General features: G+C 33.1%; 1 protein-coding gene across 1 annotated transcript in view; it reads right to left on the reverse strand.

Moving 5' to 3' along the window:
* Positions 1-1,441: 1,441 nt before the first annotated feature.
* Positions 1,442-14,720, reverse strand: part of LOC128647111 (Fc receptor-like protein 5) — a 51,439-nt gene continuing 38,160 nt past the window's right edge. The window contains exons 6-8 of the mRNA XM_053699928.1: positions 10,631-10,921; positions 2,097-2,200; positions 1,442-1,846 (exon numbers count right to left, since the gene is read on the reverse strand). Coding sequence (XP_053555903.1) covers positions 1,442-1,846; positions 2,097-2,200; positions 10,631-10,921 — 800 coding nt within the window. The remainder of the gene's footprint in view (positions 1,847-2,096; positions 2,201-10,630; positions 10,922-14,720) is intronic.

Consider the following 14,720-nt stretch of genomic DNA (forward strand, 5'->3'; position numbering starts at 1 on the left):
ACAGGTAATGTAACAGTACTAAAGGAAATATTATCTGCATTAACAAGTTTGTCATGACAAAACAGTACAAACAACAGCTGGAGGAACAGATACCATAAGTTTACAGTAGATACACTTAGCTTTGGTAGCTCCAGCCCCAGGCAGCGATTTTCCAGAAGTATCTTCTGACTCAGTTTCAACGTGGGACATCTTGCAATATGTAATAGAAAAAACAACATATAAAGCAAAACTGATCAAATTCCTTAAATGACAGTTTCAGGAATGGGAAAAAAATGCCAGTGAACAAGTTTCTAGCAACCAGAAGCAATAAAAAATGAGACTTAAATAATGTGGAGACAATAGTGACGCCCATATTTTTTTTAGCGCAAAAAATGACGCCCACATTATTTGGCGCCTAAATGCTTTTGGCACCAAAAATGACGCCACATCCGGAACGCCGACACTTTTGGCGCAAAAGAACGTAAAAAATGACGCAACTTCCGGCGACACGTATGACGCCGGAAACAGAAAAAAAAATTTTGCGCCAAAAAAGTCCGCGCCAAGAATGACGCAATAAAATGAAGCATTTTCAGCCCTGGCGAGCCTAACAGCCCACAGGGAAAAAGTCAAATTTTAAGGTAAGAAAAAAATTGATTTATTCATATGCATTATCCCAAATATGAAACTGACTGTCTGAAATAAGGAATGTTGAACATCCTGAGTCAAGGCAAATAAATGTTTGAATACATATATTTAGAACTTTATAAACAAAGTGCCCAACCATAGCTTAGAGTGTCACAGAAAATAAGACTTACTTACCCCAGGACACTCATCTACATGTTTGTAGAAAGCCAAACCAGTACTGAAACGAAAATCAGCAGAGGTAATGGTATATAAATAAGAGTATATCGTCGATCTGAAAAGGGAGGTAAGAGATGAATCTCTACGACCGATAACAGAGAACCTATGAAATAGACCCCGTAGAAGGAGATCATTGCATTCAAATAGGCAATACTCTCCTCACATCCCTCTGACATTCACTGCACGCTGAGAGGAAAACCGGGCTCCAACCTGCTGCGGAGCGCATATCAACGTAGAATCTAGCACAAACTTACTTCACCACCTCCATAGGAGGCAAAGTTTGTAAAACTGATTTGTGGGTGTGGTGAGGGGTGTATTTATAGGCATTTTGAGGTTTGGGAAACTTTGCCCCTCCTGGTAGGAATGTATATCCCATACGTCACTAGCTCATGGACTCTTGCTAATTACATGAAAGAAATGACAATTATGCAGGAATTATTCCACAAGAGGTATATCTTTATATGCTGTAATAAAAAGATTTTAGCTTAAAGAAAGGAAGCCTTAAATGTATTTATAGATGGAAAACTGTTTAGATTCACATGTAGCTTTACACTTTAATTAAAAAAAGAGTTATTTGTGTTGGAAGAAGAGAAAGAATATATTATTCAGCTGCAATGAGAGTAAAATCTGCCAATTGTAATGATACATTAGACAGAATTGTGTAGTTGTTAATTCTCAAAGCCTTACCAGTCAAGGTGATCACCAAATTTTTGCTTTTTACTGAAAGAATATTTCTGCCCAAAACATCGGCTTGGTATTGGCAGCTATAATTGCCAACAGATTTTTTGCTAATGCTGTAGACACCATGAGACAGAGAGGTCTGCGCATCAACATTTATAGACACTATTTCTTCCTCTTCAAAATAGATTTGGAAATGAGTGACAGAATAATGAGGCAATGCGGAGCATACAAGCTTAAGGTTGTCGCCCACAAGATAGATGGGAAAACCACTTTGTTCCTCAAGGTAAGGTCCAGGAAGTGGGTCTGAAAGAAAAATATTGATAATCTAAAACAAAAAAGCAAAATTAACATTTTATTTCAAAACAAATGGAAACATCTTTAATACATTTGGGTGTACACCTACCAATAACATTAACTGTGACAGGTGGACTTGGAAGAGACAGTATTTCCCTATTGGCATTGTTTATGCAGTAACTACATGAATATGTTGTTTTATCTTCATTTAGATAAGCAGATATTAGATATGGATCTTTCGTATGTATTATTTCCCCTTGCTTGAAAAATGTAAATCTTACTACTGTAGATTCCTCTGGCACAAAACATGTCACGCTAATATTTTCTCCTCTGATGTAAACAAGGTAAGAGGGATTTATGGAAATGGAAGGAGCAGGTGGAATGTCTGGAACACAAGTAAATGTGTGGTTATGACAACAGCTTGCGACTTGCAGACCTCTAGGGGCCAAACATGATCAGGGATACATTAAAGGGACACTAAAGCCAAAATTAAACTTTAATGATTCAAATAGAACATGCAATATTAAACAACTTTCTAATTTACTTCTCTTATCTTATTTGCTTTGTTCTCTTGGTGTTATTTGTTTAAAATGTATGTAGGATCAGGAACAGCAATGCAATTCTAATAGCTAGTTGCTGGTTGGTGGCTGAAAAAATATGCTTTTTGTCGTCATTGGCTCACTCAATGTGTTCAGCTAGCTCACAATAGTGAGCTGCTGTTTTTTCAACAAAGCATACCAAGAGAATGAAGTAAATTTGATATTAGAATTACAACAGAAAGATGTTTAAAATGGCATAGTCTATCTGAATCAGGACAGAAAAAAAATCAAGTTTCTTAATATTTAGTATGTCTTCTGTATGACTGAAGTTTAATGTCATAAAATATCTATTAAATCAAATAATTACTATGGTACAGTTTAAATAGTTTTCTTGTTTCTATCAATAGAAATGATATGAGCATCATGAGCACAATTTAATCATTAATCTAACAGACTTACCTACAACAGGCACCATGACAGGGAGGCTTGGTTGTGATTTTACGCTTCTTCCTTTATTTTTAACCCAATACACACAGAAATAGTTTTGAGCAGCATCCTGGTCAGCAGTGGATACGATATATGAATTTACTTCACAAGTTAAAACCTCCCTTTTTAGGTTGTGCTCCTCTTTGAAAAAACTGAATGTGTGGACTACAGATGAATTACCAGGAGGTAAACATCATAGTGTCACAGACTCCCCTTTAAAGGGTCAGTCTACACCAGAATTTTTATTGTTTTAAAAGATAGATAATCCCTTTATTACCCATTTCCCAGTTTTGCATAACCAACACAGTTATAATAATATAATTTTAACCTCTGTGATTATCTTGTATATAAGCCTCTGCAAACTGTCCCTTTATTTCAGTTCTTTTGACAGACTTGCAGTCTAGCCAATCAGTGCCTGCTCCCAGATAACTTCACGTGCACGAGCACAGTGTTATCTATATGAAATACGTGAACTTACACCCTCTAGTGGTGAAAAACTGTTAAAATGCAAGCAAGGTCTAAGAAATTAGCATATGAACCTCCTAGGTTAAGCTTTAAACTAAGAATTTCAAGAGAACAAAGCAAAATTGGTGATAAAAGTAAATTGGAAATTTTTTAAAATTACATGCTCTATCTGAATCCTGAAAGTTTATTTTGGTCTAGACTGTTCCTTTAATAATACAGATTCTAAAGGGCGGCAAGTGATTAAGGGAGAAGGTGGATGATCTATGAAACAAAGGGGACAATAAAATGAATGTAAAACTATTACAAATATTATAAAAATTGTGGTAAAGATGTATGAAGAGTTAAGTATAACCGTAACTTAAAGTGATAATAAATCGTAGGATTTAATGTCACTAAAAATAAAGGCACCATTATTCGTCAGTTTAAAAAGAAACAGATGAAAAGGTTTCTTTATTTCACAGCAGCTTCACTGCTAAGCCTAGCAGCCCTGGCGGCCCACGGCACTGCTCATTTTTTTCAATGAGGTGACGTTTCCACCTCTTAACCAATAGCTGTGCGTGATTGCAACATAATGCCCATCGGCCTACATGGCTATTGGCTAAGAGGGGGAAACATCACTTCATTGAAAAATTTAGCATTGCCGTGGGCCGCCAGAGATGCTTAGCTAAGCAGTGAAGCAGCAGCGAAATAAAGGCACCTTTTCATCAGTTTCTTTTTTTTTTTTAAACTGATGAATGAAGGTGGCATTTATTTTATGTGATAGTAAAATCCATTTATGAAATGCTAAGATTTACCGTCACTTTGATTAAAGCTAAAACTTAGCTACAGTTACCTCATTTTCATAATGCATATTGCATTAAATCAATTAAACAGTGTCTGTCTTTCTCTCTTGATAGTGTCACATTATCAGTGCAAAGCCCTCAAAGACAAAGCATGTGATGTAGCCTACTCCTACATAATGTAAAATATATTGGTGTTTAGAGCAAGAAATCTTTTGCAATATATTACAGCATAAACGTTTACATGAATGACACCAAGATCATGCTATTGATATCTTATTGTAACTGCCAAGATATCACAGAACATAATGTGACACATTTGCTTAGATTTCAGCATTGCTGAATATCGTCTTTGAAAATCAACAAGCAGTACATTAAGTCACATTTTGGGCACTTCCTTGTGACTTTGGATCATGAAAGCTCACCTGATATTCTATTAGGTTACATAATTCAATCTACCTGCAAAGTCTTAAAAGGACATAAAACCTAACATTTTTCTTTCATGATCCAGAAAGAGCATACAATTGTAAACAATTTTCTTATATTATCTAATTTGCTTTCTTCTCTTGGTATACTTGAAAGCATACCTAGGTAGGATCAGGTGCAGCAATGCATTACTGGGAGCTAGCTGCTGTATATTTACAGAAATACATGGAAGCAAAATATATGGCGCCAATTCAAAAGGAATTTCTGGTGACTGATTCAGTATTGATAATAAATGCCTTATGTGTTTGATTGCAGTTTGTTATTTACTTATATCAATGCTATCTAATTTGGGGTTTGCTCACAATTTATCAGCTGAGGCCTTTTCATCTCTTTTTCTGGTGAAAAGGACACTTTGGGGACTATCTATCAAGCTCCGAAAGGAGCTCGACGGCCCGTGTTTCTGGTGAGTCTTCACAAAGACCGCTGCTCCATAACCCTGTCCCCCTGCTCTGAGCAGGCGGACAGGAATCGCAACAATTCAACCCGATCAAGTACGATCGGGTTGATTGACACCCCCTGCTGGCGGCCCATTGGCCGCGAGTCTGCAGGGGGCGGCGTTGCACCAGCAGCTCTTGTGAGCTGCTGGTGCAATGTTAAATGCGGAGAGCGTATTTCTCTCCGCATTCAGAAATGTCTTGCGGACCTGATCCGCACTGTCGGATCAGGTCCGCAAGACATTTCTTAAATATGCCTCTTTATTTCAACACAATAACAATGGCACAATTTGTACTGCTTCCCACAGATGCAATAGGGTTATTGGCTCCCCGATTAAAGCCCTATTTTTAACATGGGGTCAAAAAGTTCTCAGCAATCATAATGCATTTTCCAGAGACTTTTCAAAACGTTTTTGAGACATTTTTCCTTTTCAAATTCGACACCTAAAAGCACTTGATAAAGCCCTTTTTGATATTTTTGTAAACATTAAAGCCTATTTGGAATCATTCTATTATGCGGCACATGTACAAGACTCTCAGAAATGGCTACAGGAGACATTTTAGATAGCATACGTGGTATTGATTCATTAAAGCTTTAGTCATTGTTTTTCTCTATAGTCCTTCAGCAGTGTCAAGGACACTCATTTACATATGTATATGAATTAACAACTTAATGTGGTTAGGACATTCCATTCCGTCATAACAGCACTGGGCTTTAAAGTTGTTAAAGGGACATTCCAGTCAAAATTTAAATGCACATAGATTTGTTACATCTTTGAATAGAAACATTTTTGCAATATACATGTATTGGAAAAATGCTTCTAGTAAAAATTATCACTCTTTGAGTATTAGTATTTTTCTCTGCACGTGCATGTGAAGCATAGCTTGATATTGTCACTGCACCCACATTTTAAATACTGCAGCTGCTCAGCTCATCAGTGGGGCTTGTATCATGTAAGCAATTAGCAAATTGAGTCATTACCAGATGGTAAAAGCACTTTAGGCTCTCTGAGCAAGTGAGATAAGGGGGTCGATCTAACAAGCAGCGGATTCTGCATTAACGAATTGTTGTTTTTAAAAATATAGATAATCCCTATATTACCCATTCCCCAGTTTTGCATAACCAGCAGAGTTATAATAATACACGTTTTACCTCTGTGACTACCTTGTTTCTAAGCCTCTGCAAACTGCCCCCTTATTTCAGTTATTTTGACAGACTTGCATTTTAGCCAATCAGTGCTTATTCCTAGGTAACTTCACGTGTGTAAGCTCAATGTTATCTATATTACACACATGAACTTACACCCTCAAGTGGTGAAAAATGGTCAAAATACATTCACATAAGAGGCGGCCTTCAAGGTCTAAGAAATTAGCATATGAGCCTCCTATGTTTAGTTTCAACTAAGAATACCAAGAGAACAAAGCAGAATTGGTGATAAAAGTAAATTTGAAAGATGTTTAAAATTACATGCCCTATTTGAATCATGAAAGTTTATTTTGCACTTGACTGTCCCTTTAAGAAGCAGCGGTCATAAGACCGCTGCTCCTTAACTTCTCCGCTACCTTTAAAGGGACAGTCAACACCAGAATTTTTGTTGTGCAAAAAGAAAGATAATCCCTTTATTTTACCTCTGTAATTACCTTGTATCTAAGCTTCTGCTGACTGCCCTCTTATTTCAGTTCCTTTGACAGACTTGCATTTTAGTCAATCAGTGCTCACTCCAAGGTCACTTCACGTGCATGAGCTCGATGTTATCTATATGAACACATGAACTAATGCCCTCTAGTGGTCAAAATGCATTTAGATTAGAGGCAGTCTTCAAGGTCTAAAAACCTTTATGAACCTCCTAGGTTTAGCTTTCAACTAAGAATACCAAGAGAACAAAGCAAAATTTGTGATAAAAGTAAATTGGGAAGTTGTTTAAAATTAAATGCCCTATTTATATCATGAATGTTTTTTTTGGATTTGACTGTCCATTTAAGGTGGCAGACTGAAATTATCCCAATCCGATTGGGATGATTGACAGCTCCTGCTAGCGGCTGAATGGCCACAAATGAGAAGGGGGCGGAATTGCACAAGCATTTCACTAGAAGTGCTTGTGCAATAATAAAAGCTGACTGAGTATGCTGTCGGCATTTAGCGAGGTCGAGCGGACATGATTCGCTACAGCGAATCATGTCTGCTCAACCTATGTTAAATCTACCCCCAGGACTCCATAAAATAGAAATTAAATGATGTGGAGCAATCTCTTTCTTTTAAAATTGAATTGTAAGGGCCTGATGATCTAAAGCTCTCAATTTTCTTGTCTTGTCAGTACTGCAAGATCCTTTAAAGAATTTTTGTTTCACAGCTGTTTATCTCACTATGCAGGGTTCAGGCTGGAAAGAAGAGATATCCAGATTACAATATAATGCTCAAAAACAGATTTAGGGCTAGATTAATAGTGAGGTGCTAATTTATCGTGCACCCGTAAATGGGCAAATTTGCCCGTTTAGGGACGCATAATAAATAACCAGCCATTACAAGTGGCTGGTAATTGCTACAGCGAGCTCGTGGTAGCAATTAGCTTCAGATCTCTGGTTAATTTTAAAAATGTCCCCCAATTGCCCCCAAAACAAATCAATTTGTAGGTTTTTATTAAAAATAAAAGTAGCATTTTTTTAAAAAACAATAACAAACTGCACAAACCCGTTTTTAGGGGTTAAAGTTAATGGGTGTGGGGTGTTAGAAATAAAATGTCACTGAAACGTGCCTTTACATTGCAGTCTATGTGGAACTGTGTGTTCTTTATAAATATATATGTATATGCTTATATACATAGATATTTATGTGTTAATATGTGTTTATACATATATATTTATGTGTTAATATGTTTATATACATATATATTTATGTGTTAATATGTGTATATACATATATATTTATGTGTTAATGTGTGTATATACATATATATTTATGTGTTAATATGTGTATATACATATATATTTATGTGTTAATGTGTGTATATACATATATATTTATGTGTTAATATGTGTATATACATATATATTTATGTGTTAATGTGTGTATATACATATATATTTATGTGTTAATATGTGTATATACATATATATTTATGTGTTAATGTGTGTATATACATATATATTTATGTGTTAATATGTGTATATACATATATATTTATGTGTTAATATGTTTATATACATATATATTTATGTGTTAATATGTGTATATACATATATATTTATGTGTTAATGTGTGTATATACATATATATTTATGTGTTAATGTGTGTTTATACATATATATTTATGTGTTAATATGTTTATATACATATATATTTATGTGTTAATATGTGTATATACATATATATTTATGTGTTAATGTGTGTATATACATATATATTTATGTGTTAATGTGTGTTTATACATATATATTTATGTGTTAATATGTTTATATACATATATATTTATGTGTTAATATGTGTATATACATATATATTTATGTGTTAATGTGTGTATATACATATATATTTATGTGTTAATGTGTGTATATACATATATATTTATGTGTTAATGTGTGTATATACATATATATTTATGTGTTAATATGTGTATATACATATATATTTATGTGTTAATATGTGTATATACATATATATTTATGTGTTAATGTGTGTATATACATATATATTTTTGTGTTAATGTGTGTATATACATATATATTTATGTGTTAATGTGTGTATATACATATATATTTATGTGTTAATATGTTTATATACATATATATTTATGTGTTAATGTGTGTATATACATATATATTTATGTGTTAATATGTGTATATACATATATATTTATGTGTTAATATGTGTATATACATATATATTTATGTGTTAATGTGCTTATATACATATATATTTATGTGTTAATGTGTGTATATACATATATATTTATGTGTTAATATGTTTATATACATATATATTTATGTGTTAATGTGTGTATATACATATATATTTATGTGTTAATATGTGTATATACATATATATTTATGTGTTAATATGTTTATACATATATATTTATGTGTTAATATGTGTATATACATATATATTTATGTGTTAATGTGTGTATATACATATATATTTATGTGTTAATGTGTGAATATACATATATATATTTATGTGTTAATATGTGTATATACATATATATTTATGTGTTAATGTGTGTATATACATATATATGTATGTGTTAATATGTGTATATACATATATATGTATGTGTTAATGTGTGTATATACATATTTATTTATGTGTTAATGTGTGTATATACATATATATTTATGTGTTAATGTGTGTATATACATATATATTTATGTGTTAATATGTGTATATACATATATATTTATGTGTTAATATGTTTATACATATATATTTATGTGTTAATATGTTTATATATAGTACATATATATTTATGTGTTAATATGTTTATATATAGTACATATATATTTATGTGTTAATGCTTATATACATATATATTTATGTGTTAAGATGTTTATACATATATATTTATTTGTTAATATGTTTATATACATATATATTTATGTGTTAATATGTTTATATACAGTACATATATATTTATGTGCTAATGCTTATATACATATATATTTATGTGTTAAGATGTTTATACATATATATTTATGTGTTAATATGTTTATACATATATATTTATGTGTTAATATGTTTATACATATATATTTATTTGTTTTATATGTTTATATACATATATATTTATGTGTTAATATGTTTATATACAGTACATATATATTTATGTGCTAATGCTTATATACATATATATTTATGTGTTAAGATGTTTATACATATATATTTATGTGTTAATATGTTTATACATATATATTTATGTGTTAATATGTTTATACATATATATTTATTTGTTAATATGTTTATATACATATATATTTATGTGTTAATATGTTTATATACAGTACATATATATTTATGTGCTAATGCTTATATACATATATAAACACATAAATATATATGTATATAATCATATACGTATATATTTAAATCTGCTGCCCATCGCTGCACGACTTACTCCATTCCCTGTGCTAGGTCGCGTTCACATTGCACCTAACTTGTAATACCAGCACAAATTTGTGAAAGTGATATTTTGCACTCCACTTGTAATCTGGCCCTTAGTGGAATTTCTTTCCATGCTGGGGAGTTTTTGATCATTAGGCCCTAAGTAACACATTGTTGTGTCACTATTAGTACAGGTAGCTCTGTGACCAGGCTTTCAAATGGAATCACACAATGTACATAATTACATTGATACCAATGGTTCTTTTAGTCGCTTTATGAACATCTTTTCTTTCATCCTCCTTCAAAAGCCTTAAACTTAATTCCATTGCCTTTATATAAACTTCTCTTTCTCCTACTCTTCCTTATACCAAAAAAAAAAAAAAGGCCAGGTACAGACAATATTTTGCACTACTGCAAGTAGAATCCCTATCATGAAATGAATAGGTTCATTATAACTTCATTTTCTCTTTCATTTTACTTTTTAACTTCATTAGACATAGAAAGATAAGGACAATGTCTATAAAGACTTACCAATGACAGTAACTGTAACATATGAGCTATGATGGGATTGTATATTTCTACCATACATGTTTATTGAGTATCCACAGGAATAATTTGCAAATGATTTTTGGTCTGAAGTAGATATTGTGAACATCTTTGTCTTGTGTGTGTCCACTTTGTATATTTCCTTTCCATTCCTGTAATACTGAATGCTTTTCAATGCAATGATACCAGGAATAGAACACATCAAATTGATAGTCTCCCTTCTGATGTAAACAGGGTGTGAGGGACTCAGTGAGATGGAAGGAGGAGCTGGAGGAACTAAAATAAAAGCAAGATAAAGTCTACTAAAACATTTGACAACTCATCTGATATTTGATAACTCATCTGATATTTGACAACTCATCTGACAAGTTATTGTGGCTAATTATATTCTATTGTAACGTTCCATATAAAGCTTAATAATATAATAGAAAAAAAGGATATATACAGAAAAATATAGGGCTATACCAAATCGCAAAACTTTTTTTTTTTTTAAATACACACATTTGGTTCTTGAGTTAGTGAGGCATTAAGCAAGGCTCAAATATGAGGCCCCCTCTACACAAAACAAAATAAGAACTAAAGAAATCTGAATATGAGTTGTTTTAAATTTCGCTGAAAGAGTAGAGTTAAATAGTAGAAAATGCGAAAATGGAGAGTGAATAAAGAGGGTAAAGAAAGGAGGAAGCAATAAGTGAGGTATATTGGAGCATTGGGAAAGAAGGAGAATGAAGAGAGATAAGACAAATAATAGTAATAGATGTATAGAGAAAAGAAGATAGAGATGGACAGAAAGAATAGAAAGAAAAAAACAGCAAAAGTTAATAGTGGAGAGAGAGAGAGAGAGAGAGAGAGAGAGAGAGAGAGAGAGAGAAAGAAGACAGTAAAGAGAAAGAGAGAAGAAGATAGTAAGAAATATGAAAGCAAGAAGGAGAGAGTGGAGAGAAAATGTTTGAAAAGAAAGTTTCTTCATCCTTCTGTAGTAGAGATATTGGTAGATTTCTTTGAATATATTTATGATAACACCAACTATGCCAGGAATTCCTTTGGAACTAGTGATTGAGTATGCTTGCATGTTTGATCCTAGAATTACACCGGTATAGTTGGATATGCCTACTTTTTACAAGCAATAACATTCTACAAACTGCCAAGTATACTGCTCAAGAAAAATGTTGAATTAAAATGAATAGGCAGACACCTTCACATTAACAGAACGGTAGTTTATGGTGAGACATTCCTTATTTGCAGTCAGGTATTTTTAATTATTTTTCTGTATAAAGTGAATCACTAATGCAGATGAGGTCAGCATTATTTATCATTGAGTTTCAGGAACTGATTGGTTGCATCAGGGCTGATATGAACAGTGGCAGTGGCAAATATATATATATATATATATATATATATATATATATATATATATATATATATATATATTCAATGGTTTGGCTAAGGTTCATTTTGTATAGGAATTCTCTATACACTTTATAGTAATTGGTGATTAAGACCTTATACATTCAGCACTGAATTTTAAATGCTACTAACGGCAGCACTTGATTTGTGTAAACATAAATTATTGATAGTGTGGAAAGTCCCTTTATTTTAGTAATACAAACTGTGGACAGTGACTTGTTTCCACTACATTTTATTGTTGTGGCATTTATTATCTATAATAAACATATTTTGGGAATTTTCTTTGTGCATGTTGTTTATCAGGGCATGGTTGAAAAGGGGTGGTTATCTTGAATCTGCTTGCCATAAAACCTAAATGACAGCATAAAGTCAGTATATGAAAATATATGGTTTTGTACAACCTAATTCCAAAAAAGTTGGAAACGAAGGCCCCGTACAGGTACACAGCTTAAGACATGCATAATGGATGAATGGGGAAAATTCCATTTGCTTAACTTCACCAACTGGTGTCTTCAGTGCCCCAACGCTTAAAAAAGTGTTATTAAAAGAAAAGGTGATGTTACACAGTGATAAACAGTTGACTGTCCCATCATTTATTGAGTGTGTTGCAGGTATTGGATTTGAAATGAGTGTCTATTTTCAAAAATACATTACATTCCCAAAGTAAAACATCAAAACGTGTTAATAATGTGTTTTCAATATAGTACAGGGTGAATTGAATTTTTAAATGACTCTTTTTGCTTGTTTTTTTTTTGCATTATCCATACTGCCCAAACTTTTTCAGAATTGGGGTTGTATATTAGATGAATTAATAATTTACAAAGAGACATTTTCCTTATAGAAATCCCACTACAATTAATTGGATACATGAAAGGAACAACTGGTCTCTATAAAACATAGATTTAATCATAGAATGATTAAATGCTAAATATTGATTAAAGCTAGAAGGATCCAATGCTACTTATTTATAGCTAGTTTTAAAGGACCACTCCATGCAGTAGAATTGCATAATTAACAAGTGCATAATAAAAAGACAAGGCAATAAACATCTACTCTGAATTTCATATAAGCAGTAGATGTTTTTTTCCTCCCATTTTTCGGCCCCCTGTATCATGTGACAGACATCAGCCAATCTCAGACTAGTATATGTATACCCTGTGATCCTGGGCACATGCTCAGTAGGATCTTGTTCCTCAGATAGTGTGCATATAAAAATACTGCAAAATTTTAAAATGGAAGTAAATTTGAAAGTGTCTTAAAACTGCATGCTCTATCTGAATCATGAAAGTTTATTTTGACTTGAGTGTCCCTTTAAGCATAATATAACTGTTTAATAAATTATGTTACCTGTCCCACCAACTCTTCCCTGTTTTTCTATCCATAGTATGGAAACCAGCAGCATTATACGGCTGGATATTAACCGAAAGTGTGATCTTGCGCTAAAGAATAGCTCACAATCTGGTATTACAAATATATGATAAAATGGTTTACCAGACATATTTAATGTGGCCGACATTTTTTTAATACTTTAAATGGCCTACGTAGAGTATACTATTATCTTTCATATTACAAGTGGTGAGTTAAGTGTTGCACAAAATAGAGCTGGAAAAATTAGTGATTTTGGAGACATCAAGTAAAGTGGTAACACTTGAATATAAGCATAAGAAAACACATGAACAAGATGTTCAAATAAAGAGCCTGATGATCTTAAGCTCTATGGGCTGGCCAGATTATTGAAGAATGCTCACCAGTACTTCTATTTCCCTGGTGAAATGATCTCAAAATCATACAAAATGAATAATTAAAACAGTCACTCAAAAATACTCAGGAAACAATTAATTCGTTAAGGTGCATCAAAAATTATAACAAAATTGTTCACGAAAAATCTGATTTTATCAAAAATGTAAAATTTGTATGCGAATTACAAAAGAATAAATCATATTAAATTTGCAAAGTGGATTGATGTAATGCAGCTTCCAAGGTGGGTGGAGCATGAGAAGATGTGCGTAGCTGGCGTCTCTGGCCTAAGATCTACGCCATCAACCACCTGCATCCAAACTGGGCTCATTAGTGGGAGAATCTTTGATCCCCAACGGGCAATTGCAAGAGGAACAACAACATCTATACCAAGGATTGGAGTCTCAGCACGGAGGTTGTTTAAAGCCACAAAGGGCCCAATCGCTGGGGCCGTGACCTGGAAAGCACCTGTGTGGCCTGAGCCAGATGGCAGACCAAATGCTGGAAAGGTGCGAATCATCCTTAAGGAGATCCAGTGTTGTGATAATACCATTGAAATCTCTAAGGCACAGAGGATTTACAACTCCAGCTTATCGACTATTGTCTTTATTACACCAGTCTCCGATAGCACTCCTAGGACCCCTATTTGTGGCTTGAGTGGAAATAGAGCGGCTATATACCGCAACTCTAGTCCATTCTCCCTTAAGATAGGAGAAGAAGTTTCAGACAGCTATTGTGCTCCAGTAGAAAGCTAAATTTTAGTTTACTGCTTGGAAGTCAGCAGACGGCTCGGTCTACAAGGAGATTTATTTTTCCACTCTTCTGAGACTTGAAGATCAACAATACTATTACAGATAAATACCCTGGCTCCTTTTCCTCTGCTTACATCTAGTGCTGGGCTATTAAGCCTAATTTTAAATGAGGTTTCCTC

The sequence above is a fragment of the Bombina bombina genome, chromosome 2, assembly GCF_027579735.1.
Source record: "Bombina bombina isolate aBomBom1 chromosome 2, aBomBom1.pri, whole genome shotgun sequence".
In the NCBI taxonomy this organism is placed as follows: Eukaryota; Metazoa; Chordata; class Amphibia; order Anura; family Bombinatoridae; genus Bombina; species Bombina bombina.